General features: G+C 44.3%; 1 protein-coding gene across 4 annotated transcripts; it reads left to right on the top strand.

The window, feature by feature from the left end:
• Positions 2,558-21,581, top strand: ZNF329 (zinc finger protein 329). Of its 4 annotated transcripts, none has more exons than XM_021097379.1 (3): positions 2,558-2,643; positions 5,698-5,824; positions 18,841-21,581. In XM_021097379.1, exon 3 carries the CDS (start codon positions 18,861-18,863, stop codon positions 20,472-20,474), a length of 1,614 nt encoding a protein of 537 aa, XP_020953038.1. In that variant the 5' UTR covers positions 2,558-2,643; positions 5,698-5,824; positions 18,841-18,860; the 3' UTR covers positions 20,475-21,581. The 4 variants fall into 4 exon arrangements, with proteins under 4 accessions (XP_020953038.1, XP_020953040.1, XP_013854363.1 ...); XM_021097381.1 differs by having other exon boundaries at positions 5,698-5,849; XM_013998909.2 differs by lacking the exons at positions 2,558-2,643; positions 5,698-5,824 and adding an exon at positions 2,876-2,957.

The following is a 22,366-nucleotide window of genomic DNA, read 5'->3' as shown; positions in this document are numbered from 1 at the left end:
GCTGTGGCTGTAGTGTAGGCTGGAGGCCATAGCTCTAATTCGACCCCTAGCCTGGGAACGCCCAGAAATGCAGGAGAAGGTGTGGGAGAAAAGGCACCCTCCTCCGCTGCTGGTGGGAATGTAAATTGGTGCCACCACAATGGAAAACAGTTGGAGGTTCCTAAAAAACTAAGAATAGGAGTTCCTGCTGTGGCGCAATGCGATCCTCAGCATCTCTGTGGTGCCAGGATGCAGGTTCTATCCCAGATAGGCATAGTGGGTTAAAGGATTTGGCACTGTTGCAGCTTAGGTCACAGCTATGGCTTGGAGCTAATCCCAGGCCCAGGAACTCCATATGCTGTGGGGCGGCCAAAAAAAACAAAAAATAAATAAGTAAACAATAAAAATAGAACTACCCTATAATCCAGCAATCCTACACCTGGGCACATATCCGGAAAAAAGCAAAAACACTAATTTGAAAAAATACATGCAGAGTTCCCATTGTGGCTCAGCAGTAATGAACCCAACTAGCATCTATGAGGATGCAGGTTCAATGCCTGGCCCTAGTCAGTGGGTTAAGGATCCTGTGTTGCTGTGAGCTGTGGTGTATGTAGGTCACAGATGCATCTTGGAACCTGTGTTGCTGTGGCTGTGGTGGAGGCCAACAGCTGCAGCTCTGGTTCCAGCCGTAGCCTGGAGATTTCCATATGCTGGAGGTGCAGCCCTGAAAAAAGCAAATAAATAAATAATTAATGAAAAGATGCATGCACCCCAATATTCATAGCAGCACCAAATACAACAGCCACAACATGGAAACAACCCAAAGGCTTATTAAGAGGTGGCTGGTTTAGATGTGGTGTACACACACCCACCCCCCCACACACACACACTGAGATGTTGTGTGTGTGTGTGTGTGTCAATAGTATATTACTCAGCTGTAAATGAAATATTGCTATTTGCAGCATCATGGATGGACCTAGAGAATATTACACTATGTAAGACAACGTCAAATATTAAGATATCACTTATATGTGGAATCTAAAAAATTATCAAATGAATCTATATACAAAATGGAGACATTCACAGAGTAAACAATTTTACGGTTGCCAAGGGAGAAGAGGGGAGGGGAGGGATAATTTAGGAGTATGGAATTGACAGATACAAACTATGATACATAAAATAGATATGCAACAAGGATTTACTGTATAGTACAGGGAGCTATATTCAAAATACAGTAATAACCTATAATGGAAAATAATCTGAAAAATATATACAACTAACTCATTTCACTGTATGCTTAAACTAACACAGTATGGGGAGTTCCCATTGTGGCTCAACTCGTATCTATAAGGATGTGAGTTTGATCCCCAGCCTTGCTCAGTGGGTTAAGGATCCAGTGATGCTGTGTGCTGTGGTGTAGCCTGCAGATTCGGCTGGTATCACATGCTGCTGTGGCTGTGGTGTAGACTGGCAGCAGCTCCAATTCAACCCCTAGCCTGGAAACTTCCATATGATGCAGGAGCGGCCCTAAAAATCCAAAACGAAAAACAAAAAAACCTAACACGATACTGTAAATCATCTATACTTCAGTTGTATTTATTTATTTATTTTTGCTCAGGCAAACACCAGAGCTCAAAGCAAGGTGGGATCCTTAACCTACTGAGCAAGGCCCGGCATCAAACCTGTATCCTCACGGATACTAGTTGGATTCGTTTCCACTGCTCCACAACGGGAACTTCTGTACTTCAACTTTTAAAAAAAGACAATCACCAATATGAAGCACAAATAATATTTGTACGTGGGAGATCCTTTGAGAATTCTCTTTGACCTTGACTTAGACCAAGTGGGGAAGACACGTTCCCAGTAGCTGAGGCCTCACACATACCCTGCCTGGGCTCCTCTGGGGGTTTCCCGTCCCCGCGGTCATGCTGCGTGGTTGGAGTGTGGATATTAATTATTTTTTGTATCTATATGAATTATTATTTATTTCAGGGACTGATTTATTTTATACACACACATAAGACTGAGCACATTTCAAAGCACATTTTCTAACTGCGTGTTACTAATTTATCCACTGATTTCTCCACATCGCATAAATTGAGTTCCATTCCTAATCTAGAATCTTTACGTAACTGTTCCATTAATTCAAAAAATGCCTACCTTCTGTTTGGATTTCTAAGTAAATAACTATTCTATCAATGAATACTGAGGTGCCCTTAACTGAATTTTAACATATTTTCCTCGAAAAGAATGATGGCATAGAATAATTTCGGTAAATTATGCTGTACATGAAAACAAGGCCAGGCGAAAACGTCCTCTGATTAAAGCCGAAGGAGTAAACAGATGCCAGCGAAGGAACACGGACATCAGCAAGGGGCTGAGTAGGTAAACAACAGCACCTCTCCGAAGTCCCGCATCTGGCGGGGCAGGGTGGGCGCAGGGCTGCCGCAGGGGGTCCGGCAGCCTGGGGCGACCCCGCGCAGCCGCAGACCCCGAGGCAGCTCCAGCGGGAGGCGAGGCGGGAGCTCCAGTCTGCGTCCCGCCCGGGCGGGCGGAGGCCGCGGCGCTTCCTGGGACTCGCTCATCCGGGGCCTGGCGCGCTCACGCGCACTTGCGCCGAACATGGCCGCCGCCGCCGGCGCCGGTGCCGCCCGCCCGGCCGAGGTGAGTCGGCTTCGCCCCTGGGCATTTCGGTTCCAGTTTCCGCTCGCAGGCTGCGGGTGTGTGGCGGGGGGCGGTGTCCGCCGGGTCCTGGTGCGGCTGGAGCGGCGCGTCTGCCCGCCGCGGGCAGTGGGAGCGCCCCGCTCTCTGGGCGGCAGGGCGAACCGGGGGGCGGCGGCCCTGGCTTGTGAGGACGCCCCCCAGCAGGTGTAGACTCCTGGCGAAGGGTGAGGACGCCCCCTTTCTGCGGATGTGGACGCCCCCCCAGCTGGTGGGGAAGTCCCCCTTTTGCGGGTATGGACGTCGCCCTTCTGCGGGTGAGGACGCCCCCGGCGGGTGTGGACGTACCTCAGCGGGAGTGGACGAGCCCTCTTGGGCTGAGGACGCCCAGGGATTCCCCCCGCGGTTCCGCGCTCCAGTGGAGCCGGTCTTGCCATAGGGACCCTTTTGCCCCAGCCTGCGGGGTGTCCTGACCCGTCAGCCGCCCTTCTGCTGCGGGGTGGTGGGAGGGCCGAGGTGGCCGCGTTGGGCCCGCAGATTGTGTCGTTTCCCACTGAGTCTGGCAGGTGTCAGATCACCCGCTTTATGCCCACTTATAGCTGCAAAGTTAGGTCTTGCTTCGTTTTCCCACCTGTTAGGAGCCACTTGGCTTTCTTCTCCCTTGTTTAGCGGTTCGTTTCCTTAGCTCCTCTTCCTCCGATAGTTTATTATATGGAAAAGTTGAAAAACTTGTGCGTCCTATATGAACGCATTCACATCTGCTATGCTTGCGAGTCCCCTGTCTTTGTTCCATTTATCTACCCTTTTAGCCGTCCACCAGTCTTTTTTTTTTTTGTCTTTTTGCTATTTCTTTGGGCCGCTCCCGCGGCATATGGAGGTTCCCAGGCTAGGGGTCGAATCGGAGCTGTAGCCACTGGCCTACGCCAGAGCCACAGCAACGCGGGATCCGAGCCGCGTCTGCAACCTACACCACAGCTCACGGCAACGCCGGATCCTTAACCCACTGAGCAAGGGCAGGGATCGAACCCGCAACCTCATGGTTCCTAGTCGGACTCGTTAACCACTGAGCCACGACGGGAACTCCCACCAGTTTTTTAAAGGGCACATTCAGAGTGGCGGATTTCGATCTCTTGTGACACAACAGATTAAGGGTTCGGCATTGCCACTGCAGCGGCTTGGGTCGCTCCTGTGTCTCCGGTTTGATCCCTGGCCCTGGGACTTCCACATGCTGCGGTGCCCTCAAAAAACAGACAAAAAACCCAAAGTGGTAGATTTCACTCCACTTCCCCTCAAACATCTGACTGTGCGTAACATCAGTAGAGTTCAACATTGCTTTTTAAGTTTTGGAGGGAAAACTGACTTATGCACAAATCTTCATTGTATCACAGGATGAGTTATGATAAATGCAATCCAAAGCTTTATCAAAATTACCATTACCCCAGAAAGATCCCTTATCCTTTGCCAATTAAATTTTTTTTTTGATTGTTAGGGACTTGGGCTTGTAAAAAATATGTTGAAAACATCAAGCCTTTTTTTTTTTTTTTCAGTCACAAGAAGTAACTTTATTACTTGTTTCGCCCCCTTCCAACCCAACTTTTTATTTTTTTAATTTTTAAATTTTATTTATATACATAAATATTTTTTAGGGCCTCACCTGAGACATATGGAGGTTCCCAGGCTAGGGGTCAAATTGAAGCTGTAGCTACTGGCCTACACCACAGCCATAGCAATGCCAGATCCTAGCCACATCTGGGACCCATACCACAGCTCACTGCAACCCTGGATTGTTAACTCACTGAGCAAGGCCAGGGATAAAACCTGTATCCTCATGGATAATAGATTTGTTTCTGTTGAGCCACAACAGGAACTCCCCAACTTTTTATTTTGAAAATTTTTTACCTGCAGAAATGTTGCAGGAATAGTTCATTGAACACTTGTAAAACCATCCAGATCATCAAGTTATTAACACTTTGCTACATTAGCTTAATCTTTCTTTTTTCCCTGCCTCAAACACATGTGTACACACTCTTTTTGTATATTTTACCCCCAGAGGTTAAAAGGTTTATTACTCACATAATGAGACTGTGTTGGGAGAGCAGGAGAGGCTTCCCAAGGTGATCCAAAAACAGCATGAGGGAGCAGAAAAATGATTAGAGAATGGACCCGGGCTGGGGGTGGCCTTGCATTGGTTGGAACTTGCATGGCTTGAATTTTTGCCAACATCAAGGAGAAAGCACTCAGGCTTTCTTGTTAGTTTGGCTAGAAGAAGAAGGGGCAGTAGGTGGTTGGGGTAGGGGAGCTTTAAAAACTGTCAGCAGTTGGTCATCAAAAATAAAGTTGGGGGAGTTCCCCTTGTGACTCAGCAGTAATGAACCTGACTAGGATCAGTGAGGATGAAGGTTTGATCCCTGGCATCGCTCAGGGGGTCAAGGATCCAGTGTTGCCGTGAGATCCAGTGTAGGTCACAGATACGACTCGGATCTGGCGTGGCTGTGGCTGTGGTGTAGGCCAGCAACTATAGCTCGGATTTGACCCCTAGCCTGGGAACTTCCATATGCTGCAGGTGTGGCCCTAAAAAGCAAAAAAAAAAAAAAAAAAAAAAAAAAAATAGTCAGACTGTTTATCACAATTGGTAATCAGATGGGCAGCTTTTTTTTTTTTTCTTTCTTTCTTTTCTTTTTCTTTTTTTTTTTTTTTTTTGTATTTTTGCCATTTCTTGGGCTGTTCCCGCAGCATATGGAGGTTCCCAGGCTAGGGGTCAAATCCGAGCTATAGTTGCTGGCCTACACCACAGCCACAGCCACGCCAGATCCGAGTCGTATCTGTGACCTACACTGGATCTCATGGCAACGCCGGATCCTTAACCCACTGAGCAAGGCCAGGGATGGAACCCGCAACCTCATGGTTCCTAGTTGGACTTGTCAACCACTGAGCCATGACAGGAACTCCAGATGGGCAGCTTTTTAGGACAGGACCGAAGTTGGCAGCAAACTATTTTTGTTAAAAGAATATATCACTTGAACAGGTAAAGTAAACATTATTGTGTGTGGTTCACAGAGATGGCAGGAAACACACAGAGTCAGAAAGCTGAGGTCCGGCAACCAGTGATATTAAATACCCAGTCATCCGGCCTAAGTGGATCCCTCTGCAGGGTCATTGAGAGCGGGGATAAAGCCCTTCAGAGGTGAGTGCCTCTGAATTCTCCACAGGTTTGTCACATTCCTATAGAATTAACTTCTCGCATGTAGCATCGGAAACATGCTAAGTGGGGTCTAGACCAGTATTTCCCACCACAGCAGGTTCAGCACCTGCTTAGTTTTTTAAACAGCTGTAATGAGATATAATTCACATACCATATAATTCACTCTCATGAGGCATACGGTTGGGTGCTTTTCATTATAATCAGGAGGTTGTGCATGTATTACCAATATCAGTTTTAAGATGTTTTCATCATCCCCCAAATGAAAAACCTGTGCCCATTAGCAGCCACTTCTCATTTCCTCCATTCCTCTCAACCCTAGGCAGTTACTAATGTACTTTCTGTCTCTGCATTTACCTATTCTAGACATTTCATATAAATGGTCATAAAATATGTAGTCCTTTGTCTTAGCTTCTTTCACTACTAATTCACAAATTAGTAGTGTTCAAGGGTCATCCCCATTGTAGCATGTATCTACTCAGTTCATTTTTATGGATGAATAATACCCCATTGTATGGATATACTACATTTTGTTCATCCATTCATCAGTTGATGGCCATTTCGGTTGCTTTCTTACTTTTTAAAAATTAATTATTTAGTGTTATGGCCACATCTGTGGCAGCAGCATATGGAAGTTCTCCAGCCAGGGATTGAATCCGAGTCAAAGCTTCGACCTCCATTGCAGGTGTGTCAGTGCCAGATCCTTTAACCCACTGTGCTGGGCTGGGGGTGGAACCCTAGCCTCTGCAGTCACCCTCACCTCTGCAGTCAGATTCTTAACCCACTGCACCACAGCAGGAACTCCTAAGTTACTGTTTCTTTTTGGCCACACTTACGGCATATGGAAGTTGCAGGCTGGGGATCAGTCCAGTCCTCCACGGAGACAACCATTGGATCCAACCGTTGGATCCCTAACCCACAGAGCAAGGCCAGTGTTTGAACCTATATCCTCACAGACCCTATGTTGGGTTCTTAACCTGCTGGACCACAGTGGGAACTCCTTGCTTTTTTTTTTTTTTTTTTTTTATTCATCTGAGGGAGACTGATGGCATTACTCTTTAGTTATACTGCTAATTAACCTTCACTTATTTGTGTAGAAATAACAGTACTCATACAGAGAGAAATCAGGTCAGTGAAGTGTGTGCTCTTCTTTCTTAGTTACATTCTTTGAAGCACAAAAGGTTTTAATTTTGATTAGTCCCAATTTATCTACTTCGTAACTTGTGGTTTGGGTGTCATATTCATGTTTCTGAAGATTTATGTCTGTTTTTCTTTTAAAAGTTTTATAATTTTAGCTCTTACATTTAGGCTTGTGGTACACTTTGAGTTAATTTTTGTGTAATGTTCACTCTTTATGATCAGTAGCTGCAATCAATAAAAGGAAAGACCTTTGTCTTAAAAATTTTATTTCTATGTTTAAATGCTGGGCACAGCTACCTCAAAGACAAAAGAAACAGTCTGGTGCTAGAGACTGTAGTTTGAATTAAAAGAAATAGGACAGAATAATTGTCTTCAATGAAATTGAATGAGATGAGTTGTGGCCGGATGCTGCTGGAACAGTAAGTGTTGCAGACATGGATTCAGACCAGGTGTGTTAAATAGGAAGGGAAGCAAGACACTACCTTGGTGGAAGGGGATTTGAAGCACTTATGCAGTTAAGAGCAACCGGTGTTGTCTGGATGATCTTGTGTGACAGGCGAAGGGTCAGTCAGTCACCGCCTCTGCTATGACTGGAACAGCATCAGGAAGAATTAGCACAGAAAGCAGTTCTCCAGACAGACCAGCAGTCTCAGTACATGTTAGGGCGATATTCAGTGGGTGGAAAGCCTCGGTCGGAGACCGTGGAAAAGATGGAAAGGCTTTGGTGGACGTGGAGAAGAGAACGATGGTGAGGAAAATTAGTAGTACTGGCGTTTTAGAGAAGTGCTCTTGTGGCTGGCTGAGCACAGGGTCAGAGGAGGAGTGGGGGAAAAACAGAGAACCCCCAAAGTTTGTGAACAGCATCAAAATGAAATTTTTTTTTTTCCTTTTTAAGGCTGCACCTGCTAGGGGTTCGTTCCCAGGCCAGGCTCTAATTGGAGCTGCAGCTGCTGGCCTGCACCACAGCCACAGCAGTGCCAGATCCAAGCCACATCTGAGTCCAAACCACAGCTTGCCCAGTGCTGGATCCTTAACCCACTGAGTGAGGGCAGGGATCGAACCCACATCCTCATAGACACTGTATCAGGTCCTTAACCTGCTCAGCCAAAGCAAGAATTCCAAGATGAAATTTTTATAACATAGTTTTTGTGTCATTGTGTTGCTGTAAAAAGCAATACACTGATATTTATGAAGGCAGTAATAATGAGACTTTTTAAAAAACCTTAATTGACATTCCTTTGTGGCTTAGCAGATCCTGCGTTGTCACTGCTGTTGCTCTGGTTGCAGGTTTGCTACCTGGTGGGGAAACTTCTGCAGGCCGGGGGCTCGGCCAAAAAAATAGCAAAAGAAATTTTTTTTAATTAAAAATTTTAAAAATTGGAGTTCCCGTTGTGGATCAGTGGTAATGAACCTGACTAGTATCCATGAGAATGTGGGTTCAATCCCCGGCTCCACTCTGTGTTAAGGATCTGGCATTGCTGTGAGCTGTGGTGTAGGGGACAGATGTGGCTTGGATCCCGCGTTGCTGTGGCTGTGGCATAGCCCGGCATGTACAGCTCCAGTTTGACCCCTGGCCTGGGAACCTCCATACACCTTGGGTACAACCCTAAAAAAAAGACAAAAAAATAAAAACAATCTTAATGAAATTGAATGAGATTCTTGCATTAAATACTCTAATTTTATACTGTTCCCCCAAAGTCTGTCTTAATATCCTCCTCTATGCTGGTGTGTTTTCTTTTGCAGTAACCTTACTATGGCACTCATGCTGTCATTTATTGGATGTAGAGCTGTAATGGCCAGTTTTCCTTAAGGGGAGAGATGCGGAATAGGGAGTGCATTCATGAATTCGGGGCTGTATCTGGATTTCCTTTCAGCTTCCTTCTCCTAAAGGAAGGCACCTTTCCTGTAATGCTCTTAAAATACACGTAGTGTTTTCTGTTCGAAAGTACCTGAGGTTGATAGCTGTAGGGTCTGTGGTCCACAGAATGGTCAAGCATCATGTGCAGCAGTCCCAAGCGTGGGAACAATGTGCATCCCCAGCTAAGGCCCAGCAGATGCTAGCAGGTCCTTCTGCTTCCATCTTTGTGACAACCTGACACCTCCATGGAAATCCACATGCCCCACGGGAAGAACTGCCAAGGTCAAGCACCGCAGGTCAGGCTAGGCGAAACTTCCCCCCTTACAGGTGCAAATTTACTTATCACAGCTTTTTATTTTTTTTTTAATTACTCAGTGAATTTTATTACATTTAGTTGGACAACAATCATCACAACCCAATTTTATAGCATTTCCAACCCAAACCCCCACAGCATCCTCTACCCATTTGGAAACCATACGTTTTTCAAAGTCTGAGTCAGTATCTGTTCTGCAAAGAAGCTCATTGTGTCCTTTTTTTAGATTCCACATGTCAGTGATAGCATATGGTGATGGTGTCTCACTGTCTGACTGACTGCACTTAGCATGATAGTTTCTAGGTCCCTCCATGTTGCTGCAAATTCACAGCTTTTTTGAGATGTAATTCATATACTATATGATTCATTCATCCAAAGTGCACAGTTCACTGGTTTAGAATATTTACAAAGTTGTGCAACCATCACCACTATGTAATTCCAAAACATTTTCATGAGTCCAAGAAAAAAAAAACCCATACCCTTTAGCAGTCACTCCCCATAACCCCTTCTCCCAGCTCGTGGCAACCATTGGTTGGCTTTCAGTCTGTATGGAATTGCCTCTTTTGGATGTTTCATGTAAATGGGGTTATACAATATGAAGTCTTGATTCATCTTTGTTGTTGAAGCATTTATAGTACTTTATTCCTTCTTAAGGGTGAATCATATTCTATAGTGTGTATGTCTACATTTTGTTTATCCATTCTTTGGTTTAATGGACATTTATTTGGGTTGTTTCTATTTTTGTTTATCATGAATAGTGTGCTGTGACCTCATAATTCATTTAGAAATTTATGCGTAGACATTTGTTTACCCTTTTCTTTAGTAAATATCTATGAGTTGAATTGTTGGGTCATATAACTCCACGTTTAACTTTTTTTTTTTTTTTTTTTTTTTTTTTTTGTCTTTTTGCCATTTCTTTGGGCCGCTCCTGCGGCATATGGAGGTTCCCATGCTAGGGGTCTAATCGGAGCTGTAGCTGCCAGCCTATGCCAGAGCCACAGCAACGCAGGATCCGAGCCGCGTCTGCGACCTACACCACAGCTCACGGCAACGTTGGATCGTTAACCCACTGAGCAAGGGCAGTGATCGAACCTGCAACCTCATGGTTCCTAGTCAGATTCGTTAACCACTGCGCCACGGTGGGAACTCCTCCACGTTGAACTTTTCGAGAAACTGTCAGACTGTTTTCCAAAGCTTCTGCATCATTTTACATTTCCCCCCAAAGTGTATGAGGGTTCCAGTTTCTTCTCATCCTCGCAAGACATGTTACTGTCTTTTTTGATACTGGCCACACTGGTGGGTGTGAGATGGTGTCTCGCTGTGGTTTTGATGAGCATTTCCCTCATGGTTAATGATGCCGGTCATCTTTTCCTGTGCTTATTGGTCAGCCGTATGTCTTCTTTGGAGAAATGTCTATTCAGATCCTTTGCCTTTTGTTATAATTTGGGTTGTCCTGTTATTATTGGGTTATGAGTTACCTATATCTTCTACAAGTTCTTTATCAGATACATGCTTTGTAATTATTCTCTCCCATTTGGTAGGTTGTCTTTTCACTTTCTTAGTGGTTTGTAAGTCTTATTTCATTCAAATAAATATCTATTATAGATGAAATGGACATTCCCTTCGCTCCTCAAGGCCTTTTCCCGTCCACATCCCCAAGACAGTCATGGTCACGGCTTTGCTAGGGGTGTTACCAGGGCATGTTAGTATTTTTACTTCCAGAATATTTTGTGTGTCTAAAAAATTGTACTAAGTGGTATCATCCTGTATATGTCTGACTTACCTCACTTCCTTTAAATGCACACATACATCCTTCCCCTACAGACCTGAAGGGCAGGGCTCTCTATCTCATTTTCACAGGACAGCTATAGGCCACTGGGCCCCAGTCTATGCAGAAGGCTCAGTATAGACAGCATGTAGCCCTGTAGCAGGGTACCCTCAGGAGGCCTGAAACATAGGAGCGTCCAGGACTGACAGCTGGTGGTGTGGTTCTCCGGACCAGCTGGCCCTCTGCGTCTCTGTTGAATGCGGTGGACGCGGCAGGCATCTGGGGTCTTGATCTTGGCTTCAGAGTGAACAGTTCTGAGGTTTCCTTGGGTGTGATATTTACCGTAATTCCCCATGTTCCTAGTTGTTAAGAATATTCATCATGAAGTGGAGCTTTTGTTAAGATACTTTATCAATTTATTGACATAGGGTAGAGGGGTCTACTATTTTTTCATCTTAGAGCGTTTTGATGTTGAGGCTGGATGAGATTTCTTCACATTACTTTCTGAATTTATTAAGACAGGATGGGAGTTCCCGTTGTGGCACAGTTGTTAACGAATCCGACTAGGAACCATGAGGTTGCGGATTCGGTCCCTGCCCTTGCTCAGTGGGTTGGGGATCCGGCGTTGCCGTGAGCTGTGGTGTAGGTTGCAGACGCGGCTCGGATCCCGCGTTGCTGTGGCTCTGGTGTAGGCCGGTGGCTGCAGCTCCGATTCGACCCCTAGCCTGGGAACCTCCATATGCCGCGGGAGCGGCCCAAGAAATAGCCAAAAAAGGACAAAAAAAAAAAAAAAAAAAGACAGGATGTAGGGGCCAGACTTCTATAATCCGAAAATGTGGGGAATTGTGTCAGTATATGTTCTAATGTTTCACAGTCCCTGCTTTCCTAGAATAAATCCAACATTACCATTTTGGTGACTTTCTTCTGTATCTCAATTATATCCCCATTTTAAAACGAATATCACCTATGTGTACAATCTTTATCTTTTTTTTATTTTTTATTTTTACAGCCATACTTGCAACACATGGAAGTTCCTGGGCCAGGGGTTGAATCAGAGCTGCAGCTGGGGCCTACACCACAGCCACACCAGAACCTTAACCCACTGATGGAGGCCAGGAGTTGAATCCACATCCTCACAGAAACAATATCAGGTCCTTAACCTGTTGAGCCACACCAAGAACTCCTTGTTCATTTTTTTATGGTTAAACGCTTGCCAAAAAGTAATTTCATTAGTCTTTTCATTTCCTTTTTTTTTTTTTTAAGGGCCACACCTTTGGCATATAGAGTTTCCCAGGCTAGGGGTCAGAGCTGTAGCTACCAGCCTATGCCACAGCCACAGTAATGCCAGATCCAAGCTGGGTCTGAGACCTACACCACAGCTCACAGCAATGTTGGATCCTCAACCTACTGAGTGAGGCCAGAGCTCATACCTGTGTCCTCATGGATTCTTGTCAGATTGTTTCCAGTGAGCCACTTCAGAAATCCCTAGTCTTTTCAAATAATAGACTTTTTTTTTTTAATCATCTTTGGCCGTCCTGCAGCATATGGAGTTCCTGGGCCAGGCATCAGAAAGGAACCACAGTCATGACCTAAGCCACAGCTGCAGCAATGCGGGATCTTAATCCACTGTGCTGGGCCAGGGATTGAACCCATGTCCCAATGGCTCCCCAGTTGATGCTGATCCTGTTATGCCACAGTGGGAGTTCCCTCCGATAACAGACTCTGGGTTTTTTTGTTTGTTTTGTTTTTTGCTTTTTAGGGTCGCTCCTGTGGCATATGGAGGTTCCCAGGCTAGGGGTCAAATTGGAGCTGTAGCCACCCGCTTACACCATGTCCAGAGCAACGCAGCATCCGTGCTGTGTTAGTGACCTACACCACTGCTCACGGCAATGCCAGATCCTTAGCCTACTGAGCGAAGCCAGGGATCGAACCCGCAACCTCATGGCTACTAGTCAGATTGTTTCCGCTGCGCCACAATGGGAACTCCTCTTTCCCTTAAGTCTTAAGTTGAAGAGTGAGCCCATTGACTTTCAGTCTTCTTTTTAAAATATAGGCATTAAAGGAGTTCCTGTCATGGCACAGCAGAAACGAATCCAACTAGGAACCACGAGGTTCGGGTCTGACCCCTAGCCTCGTTCAGTGGGTTAAGGATCCCGTGTTGCCGTGAGCTGTGGTATAGGTGGCAGACGCGGCTCGGATCTGGCGTCACTGACTGTGGTGTAGGCCAGCAGCTACAGCTCCGATTAGACCCCTAGTCTGGGAACCTCCATATGCCATGCATGTGGCCCTAAAAAGCAAAAATAAAATAAAATAAAAATTAAAAAACAAAAAATAAAGGCATTAAAGAGCGACATTTCCTACCTAGGAACTACTTTAGCTGCATCCTTTTTTGCCATGTGTTTTGAGAGGTACCATTTCCATTCGTTACTCACTTCTCCATACTTTCTGATTTTTAGGATTGCTCTTTGATTTGTGAATTACTGAAAAACCAGTTTTTATTTTTCCAAGTCAGTAAGGATTTTCAATTTATTATTTTTTACTTTTTGTATTTGGTTTTCTATTACTGTTCTTTTAATTTTTTTAATTTTTTTTAATTAAAAAACTTTTTTTGGTCTTTTTTTAATTTTAGGGCTGCACCCATAGTATATGAAGGTTCCCAAGTCAGGGGTTGAATTGGAGCTGCAGCTGCTGGCCTAGACCACAGCCACAGCATCACCATATCTGAGCTGCGTCTACCATCTACACCACAGCTCATGGTGGCAGCGAATCCTTAACCCACTGAGCAAGGCCAGGGATTGAACCTGTGTGTCCTTATGGATGCTAGTCAGATTCATTTCTGCTGAGCCAGGACAGGAACTCCTGGGTTTTTTTTTTTTGTTTTTTTTTTTACTTTGCTTTTCTGTTATTGGCTTTTAACTTAATCACATTTATAGTCAAGCACATTTATGTGCTCTGGCCTTTGTTGAGCTTGTTATTTGGCCTGGTATATCTGGCCATTGTTAGCAAATACTCCATTTGTGCTTTGACTCTAATTTTTTTTCTTGTCTTTTTTTTTTTTTTTTTTTTTTTTTTCCGGGCCATACTTGTGGCATATGGAAATTCCCAGGCTAGTGGTCAAATCGGAGCTGTAGTTGCCTGCCTACACCACAGCCACAGCAACTCTAGATCTGAGCCACACCTGCGACCTATAGCACAGCTCACAGCAATATCAGATCCTTAACACATTGAGCAGGGCCAGGGATCAAACCCAAATCCTCATGGATACTAGTCAGGTTCATTATTGCTGAGCCACAACAGGAACTCCCCTTTGGCTCTAATTGTTGATAGTGACCCTTCATCCAACTATGTCACCAGGCTGGCTGATTATATTCTGTCATGCTTATCTCTATTCCGATTTTCTGAATTTCTGTATATGAAAGAGGTTCACTAAACCCTCCCAGTTTAGCTGGGTTTCCTGACTTTGAAGCAGAGCGTTTGGAGGCATGCTCTTAATGTAGACATCTTTGCCATTGTTATATTGCCCCATTATTATACTTGAAATTTATTCTTAGCAGAGAAATATACAATCTGTTCCAGACATTGGCTTTTATCCTCTGTGTTCTTTTGCTTTTGTTGTGTCTGTTGTAAACACATCTTTATTTTATTTATTTATTTGTTTATTTAGTCTTTTTTTGTCTTTTCTAGGGCCGCACCCACAGCATATGGAGGTTCTCAGGCTAGCAGTCCATTCAGAGCTGTAGCCACCAGCCTATGCCACAGCAACATGGGATCCAAGCCTTGTCTGTGACCTACAACACAGCTCATGGCAACGCCGGATCCTTAACCCACTGAGCAAGGCCAGGGATCGAGCCTGCAACCTCATGATTCCTAGTCGGATTCATTAACCACTGAGCCATGATGGGAACTCCTAAACACCTTTTTTTTAATTTTATTTTATTTTATTTTTTTACACTTTTTTTAAAAAATTTTCCCACTGTACAGCAAGGGGATCAAGTTATCCTTACATGTATACATTACAATTACATTTTTTTTCCCCACCCTTTGTTCTGTTGCAACATGAGTATCTAGACAAAGTTCTCAATGCTACTCAGCAGGATCTCCTTGTAAATCTATTCTAAATTGTGTCTGATAAGCCCAAGCTCCTGATCCCTCCCACTCCCTCCTCCTCCCATCAGGCGGCCACACGTCTTTTCTCCAAGTCCATGATTTTCTTTTCTGAGGAGATGTTCATTTGTGCTAGATATTAGATTCCAGTTATAAGTGATATTATATGGTATTTGTCTTTCTGGCTCATTTCACTCAGTATGAGAGTCTCTGGTTCCATCCATGTTGCTGCAAATGGCATTATGTCATTCTTTTTTATGGCTGAGTAGTATTCCATTGTCTAAACACATTTTTAAATGCAGTCTGACATAGTTTATTTATTTATTTATTTATTTTATTTATTTATTTTTTGCTCTACCCATGGCATGTGGATATTCCTGGACCAGGGGTTTAACTTGCGCCACAGTAGAGACCCGAGCCACATCAGTGACAAAATGGATCCTTAGCCCACTCTTGCACTAAGAGGGAACTCTGCAGTGTCTTTATTTTGCCCATCAAGGCCACTTATATTTATTATTATTGGTGATGTCCTATTTCATATTTTCTATTTTAACCTTCCCTTTCAGTGCTTTCCTCCCTTACTACCTTCTTCTGGATTGATTTGGGGTTTTTTTATTATTATTTTCTCCTGCGGCAGAGTTTTTCCTCTTTAGCACTATTGACATTTGAAGCTGGGTCATTCTGTTTTGTGAGGGCCTGTCTGTGTTTGTTTGTTTTTGGGTTGTTTGTTTGTTTGTTTGTTTGTTTTGCCCACACCCTCAGCACATGGAAGTACCTGGGCCAGAGATCGAACTTGTTCCACAGTAGTGACCTGTGCCACAGCAGTAACACAGCGCTGTATCCTTAACCCACTTCACCACCAGGAACATTTAAAAGGGTGTTTAGCCGCATACTTAGATTCCAGTGGCATCTGTCCACCAGTCATGACAATCAGAAGTGTTACTGACATTCCCAAGTGTCCCTTGGGAGTAAAACTGTCTCTGGTTGAAAACTGCTTGCTCTGTGGGCTTGGAAGTTTTACCCAGAACTTAATCTTTTATTCCTGATTTGACCAGGTCTAACGTGAATCATGAACAATATAAGACCTTCAGGGGAGTTCCCTGGTGGCGTAGTGGTTAGGGATTTGGCATTGTCACTGCAGTGGCACGGGTTCATTCCCTGGCCTGGGAACTTCCTCATGCTGTGGGCATGGCCCCTACCACCCCCCTCAAAAAAACCCATCAGCGTAACTTTTTTGTCTAACAGGCCCACTGCCATTTGGTATTTTAATTCATCCCTATGTTAACTCCATGAGTCATTGTTGTTGCTGCATTTTATATGATCAATGCTGCATTTGATTTAAATACATGTTCCCTCCATTCCTTCCTTTGGGGTTTTTTTTAATTTTTTTTTTTCTGAAGAACAGTTTTTGTTTTTGTTTTCTAATTCTTTTGACTGGTGTCCTTGGAGATGAACTCTGCTTTTACTTTTTAAATTTTTTTTTTTCCTTTTTCAGCTGTACCTGCACCATGAAGAAGTTCCCAGTCCAGGGATCATATCCCAGCCACAGCCTCAACAGATGCCACATCTGCAGCAATGCTGGAGCTTTAAATTACTGTGCTGGCCCCAGGATAGAACCCATGCCTCCACAGAGACAAGCTGGATCATTAACCCACTGTGCTACAGCAGGAACTCCTGCTTTGCTTTTCTGAAGCTTTTTTAATCTTACTTTCACCCTTGAACACCCATGTACCTGACAGGTTTTTCCCTCAGCACTTTGAAAGTAACCTTCATTACCACAGAATTCTGTTTTTGTTACCAGTTTATCAGTACTATTCATTCCTTCATTAGTGATGTGTCTTTTTCTTGTTGGCCTTTACAGCCAGCTCCTTAGGTATAGCTTGATATCTAGTTATGCTTGGGACTCAGGCTTTCCGAGTCTAATAAGACCCTGACAAGTGGAATTGTAAGGTACTGGAATGTGCCAATTTTATGTTGCAGTTGCCACAACCAAATCACCCTCTTGAGTGGACTGACCAAGTTTACATGCCCCCCAGCTCTTTTCCTGCATGACCTGCCCAGGCTTTATATTTATTTTACTTTTACTCATATGAAATGTGCTTTTTTTTTTTTTTTTTTTTGGCTTTTAGGGCCACACCTGTGGCATATGGGAGTTCCCAGGCCAGGGGTTGAATCAGAGCTGCAGCTGCCAGCCTGTACCACAGCCACAGCAATGCAAGATCTCAGCCACGACTGTGACCTACAGTGAAACTCTGGGCAACACCAGATCCTTAACCCACTGTGCAAAGTCAGGGATCGAACCTGCATCCTCATGGATACTAGTCGGGTTCTTTACTGCTGAGCCACAACAGGAACTCCATATTTTGTGTTCTTAAATTTGCAGTTTGTGATTGCCTAAATGATGAGAATGGGCAGAAAATTCATGTTTTCAGAATATTTCTGTTTTCTCTCTGTGAAAGGCCTCTTGGTATCCTTTACCCCCCCCTTTTTTGTGCTTTTCTGTAAGAATTTTTTGATAGATCTTGGGCACTATTCCTTTGACTCTTGGATGCTTCATACTATTTTCTCTCCACTTGCTACCTGTGTTTTGATTCTTGTGTCTTTTGTTTGGAAATTTTTAATGTTGGTGTCGAAGTTGTTAATCCTCTTGTGTATAGTTTTTGCTTTTTGATGAAGACTGCCCCATTTGTGAAGGTACTCTAAATAATTTAAACTTTGATTTTTGGAGTTCCCGCCGTGGGCAGAAGAAAGCGAATCCGAATAGGAACCATGAGGTTGCGGATTTGATACCTGGCCTCGCTCAGTGGATTAAAGATCCAGTGTTGCTGTGGCAATGGTATAGGCCAGCAGCTGTAGCTCCGATTGGACCCCTAGCCTGGGAACCTCCATATGCCGTGGGTGCGGCCCTGAAAAAGACAATAAATAAATAAATAAATAAACTTTGATTTTATGTTGAAATGTTTATCCATCTGAAGTTTAAATTTTGTTTTTCTGAGATAAGTGTCTAATTTCATTTTACCTTAAAAAAAAAAATTAGAGCCAGTTGTCTGGTAGCATCAAGTCAAAGATCCATAGCAGTGAAGACATGCAGCCACTTACAAAACTGTCTGTTCCCCAGCTCAGAACCAGCCTCAGATATGAGGTGATTCTTGTAATAACCCTGCAAGGAAGTCATTGACAGATCTAGGAATTTCAGAACTTTCAGGTCACCAGGCATCTGCTGTGTCCCATCAATGAAGGCAGAACACTGCCAACAAAGGTGGGGTGAGAACTGTCATTCACTGCAGTCACAAGCCCTTTGTGAAGTGGAAGCTCTGGAGTGATTACTGATTGTCAGTAGGGGAAATGGGGGACAAGCGCTCAGTGACTGAGAGGGTGTTCCTTATGTGAGCAGTGACACCTTGACTGTGGTTTCCTAGTCTCCACTGATCCTTTTGGTGATGTTTACCCCCAACACCATTCCTGCTGCTTGTTCTCTATGAGGATGCAAATGCTGTGGTGCTTCTTCACCCTGTTTGCAACTCCATCCCTTGAATCTCACTTTCTCCCCCTTGTATAGATGTAAAGTTAAAAAAAAAAAAAAACAAAAAAAACGCAGGAGTTCTTTGTGGTGTGTCAGGTTAAGGTTTGGTGTCACTGCAATGGCTCAAGTCTTGGTGAAGGTTCAGTCCCTGGCCCAGGAACTTCTTGGGCAAAAAAAGAAAAAAAGAAAACAAGTAAAAATACACACCCACGTGCTACCTTTTATTGTTTCTGATTCCTCTTCTAGACACAGCTTCATGTACCTAAGTCTGTCTTTTTTGTTCTTTGCTTTCTAGCCTGGAACACAAGATTGAAAATGACAGCTCAAGACCTTCCTGAAGAACTGTCCTGTGACATGGAGTTGGAAGGATTTACGAGACAGGGTCCTCATTTCTCCATTTTAGATGACAGTTGGAATTGTGAGAGCCAGGAGGGATGTTTGAAGCAATCAGCCTTAACTCAGGAGGAACCAGGAGCTCAGAAAGCAGTTCATGAATATCCTGGATTTGGGGAGCATTTGAGTGTGAGCCCAGACCTTCCACGATATCAAAGAGTTCCTACAACAAATGGTTTCTGTGTACATGGCTCAGATGTTAAAAGTCTGGATTGTGACCCAGCTTTACACAGTTGTCACAAAAGTTATGTAGCTAGGAGAACAGGTGACAGTGATGCCTGTGGGAAAACCTTCAGTCATTCCATAGAAGTTATTCAATTTGGAAGAACTCAAACTAGAGAGAAACCCTGTAAATACCCTGAGACTGTTAAGTCTTTCAGTCCTTTTGCCCCTCTTGGTGAACAAAAAATAATGAAAAGAGGAAAGAAATTGTATGAAGGTAAGGATTTTGGGGACATCTTTACCCTGAGTTCATCTCTTAATGAAAACAAGAGGAGCAGCCCTGGAGAGAAGCTGTATAAATGTACTGAATGTGGCAAGTGCTTCAAACGGAACTCTTCTCTTGTTTTACATCACCGAACTCACACTGGAGAGAAACCTTATACCTGTAATGAGTGTGGAAAGTCCTTCTCCAAGAACTACAACCTGATTGTGCATCACAGAATCCATACAGGAGAGAAGCCTTATAAATGCAGTAAATGTGGGAAAGCCTTCAGTGATGGGTCTGCTCTGACACAACACCAGAGGATTCACACTGGGGAGAAACCTTATGAATGTCTAGAATGTGGGAAAACCTTCAATCGAAATTCATCCCTGATTCTGCACCAAAGGACTCATACAGGGGAAAAACCATATAGATGTAATGAGTGTGGGAAACCTTTCACAGACATCTCTCACCTCACAGTGCATCTCAGAATCCACACTGGGGAGAAGCCCTACGAATGTAGCAAATGTGGAAAGGCCTTCCGAGATGGCTCATACCTCACCCAGCACGAGAGGACTCACACTGGAGAGAAGCCCTTTGAGTGTGTGGAATGCGGGAAATCCTTCAACCGTAACTCTCACCTTATTGTGCATCAAAAAATCCATTCTGGGGAGAAGCCCTATGAGTGTAAAGAATGTGGGAAAACTTTCATTGAGAGTGCTTACCTCATCAGACACCAGAGGATTCATACCGGCGAGAAGCCCTATGGCTGTGACCAGTGTCAGAAACTTTTCAGGAACATTGCCGGCCTCATCCGGCACCAGAGGACTCATACTGGAGAGAAGCCCTATGAATGTAATCAGTGCGGCAAATCTTTCAGGGACAGCTCCTGTCTGACCAAGCACCAGAGAATTCACACCAAGGAGACCCCATACCAGTGTCCAGACTGTGGAAAGTCCTTCAAGCAGAACTCTCACCTGGCAGTACATCAGAGACTCCACAGCAGGGAGGGTCCCAGCCATTGTCCTCAGTGTGGGAAAACATTCAGAAGGAGCTCTTCCCTCATCCGACACCAAAGATCACACCCTGGGGAACAGCCTGTGGATCTTTAATGAGCTTGCGGGCCATGTTTATCTCTCCCTACAGGCTTTCAAAAACCTGTGTGAAAGAGAAGTATCTTCAGGGATAGTTCCTCCCTGTCAAAGTCAGGAAAAGACTTTGTTGAGCTCTTCAGTGAATTGATGGATGTGAGACATTCCTTATCATACGTTAAGTCTATACCTTAGGGAACTCTTGGAGAGAATACAGGATGGTAGTAATATGGAAAAGCCTTCAGGGATGATTTAGCCTGTATCAAACATAGTAGTGCACACACTGGAATAAAACCTGCACAAGTCAGGACCATACTTCCCTGGAGAACCCACCTACCTGTGCATCAGGGTCCTCAAACTGAAGAAACCTGTGTAATCTGGATGAGAAGTCCTTCAATAGGGAGTGTATGCCTTACTGTACATAAGCAAACTCACTAGAATCCAGTGAGGGAAGCTTTTGGGCAGGAGCCCTTACGATTTTACTTGCAAAGGCATCCTGGTGAGAGACCCTACACAGTGTTCTGCCCCACAGCAACCACAGAATTAGAGTGATTGCTATTTGAATGTATTCCGTGTTACAGTACTGCCAGAGGCTGAGGACTCATTTCAGAAGGGGCAACTGGATGAGGAAGTTGCTTGTGATGTACAGTGATGTTATCCCTCTTAAGAGGAGACCGAAGCAGGTTCCTACCAAGAAGGAAAGATCTGCTGCTGAGAAAAGTGATGTGTTGCTTTAGTTATTGAGACAAACAAAAAAACATGTTTTTGGGTTATGTTTACATTGTCACCCCTCATTATAAATTTGGGAAACTTCTGATTTGTTCCATGCAGCCATGCCAAACCATAATGATGAAAGGTTTGTCCCCATACTGAAAGTGCTTATAATATGGCCAACAACCAGAAGCATAAAATAGAAGATTTGCTGTTGCTAAAGCCATGTAAAGATGTGCACACATTCAATGTAGATTGAATGTTGATCATGGAGAAATAAATGTGGTTTTTCTAGGGAACTGTTAATTGCGTATGATTTTTCCTCTATTACAAGTCATACATATCATCATAGATATAACAGCATATCATGTTATAATAATTTGATGAGGAATAAAAAGGTGGAGATAACAGGAGGCAGTTTGGGGTTTCATTGAACTTTTTTTTTTTCTTCTGCATCCATGTCATGTGGAAGTTCCCAAGTCAGGGGGTCAAACCTGCACCACAGCAGCAGCCCAAGCCACTCCACGACCAGCTGTGCCACAGGAGAACTTTTTCTTTTTTTTCCCTTTTTAGGGCCACACCTGAGGCATATGGAGGTTCCCAGTCTAGGGGTCAAATCAGAGCTGTAACTGCCAGCCTATGCCACAACCACAGCAATGTCAGATTCAGGCTGCATCTTCAGCCTACACTACAGCTCACGGCAGCGCTGGATCCTTAACCCACTGAGCAAGGCAGGGATCGAACTTTGTCCTCATGAATGCTAGTCAGATTAGTTTCCGCTGAGCCATGATGGGAACTCCGAGAACTCCTTTTTGGACTTTTTTAAACCAGAAGGTCCTCGGTCAGGGTCACCAGGCAGCCTCAAGCATGGATGGGGGCATCTAGGCAGATGCTTCTCTGGAATCAACATCCCACAGCTCAGGACAGGAGAATAATTTCCTTCTTAGGGATTTAGATAATGAGAGGGTGATTACTATGGAAGAGAGGGTGGGTCTCAACGAATGGGAATAGGAAGCTACAGAAAGGCCTGGGAGGACCTGGGAGTGTCTCTCCTGAGGCTGTGCAGTACTGGCCCTAGGAGAGCTGCTTACACTGCTTGACGTGGCTGCAGGCCCCAGGTGGCACCCCTTGGAGTTTTGACTTGCTCCTCTGGAGACAGAGTTGACCGAAGGCCCCTGAGTTCATTAGGGCTGTGAGAAAAT

Source organism: Sus scrofa, chromosome 6 (assembly GCF_000003025.6).
Source record: "Sus scrofa isolate TJ Tabasco breed Duroc chromosome 6, Sscrofa11.1, whole genome shotgun sequence".
NCBI lineage: Eukaryota > Metazoa > Chordata > Mammalia > Artiodactyla > Suidae > Sus > Sus scrofa.
Note: the sequence above shows the minus strand (reverse complement) of the source record. Positions and strands in the feature narration are given on the sequence as shown.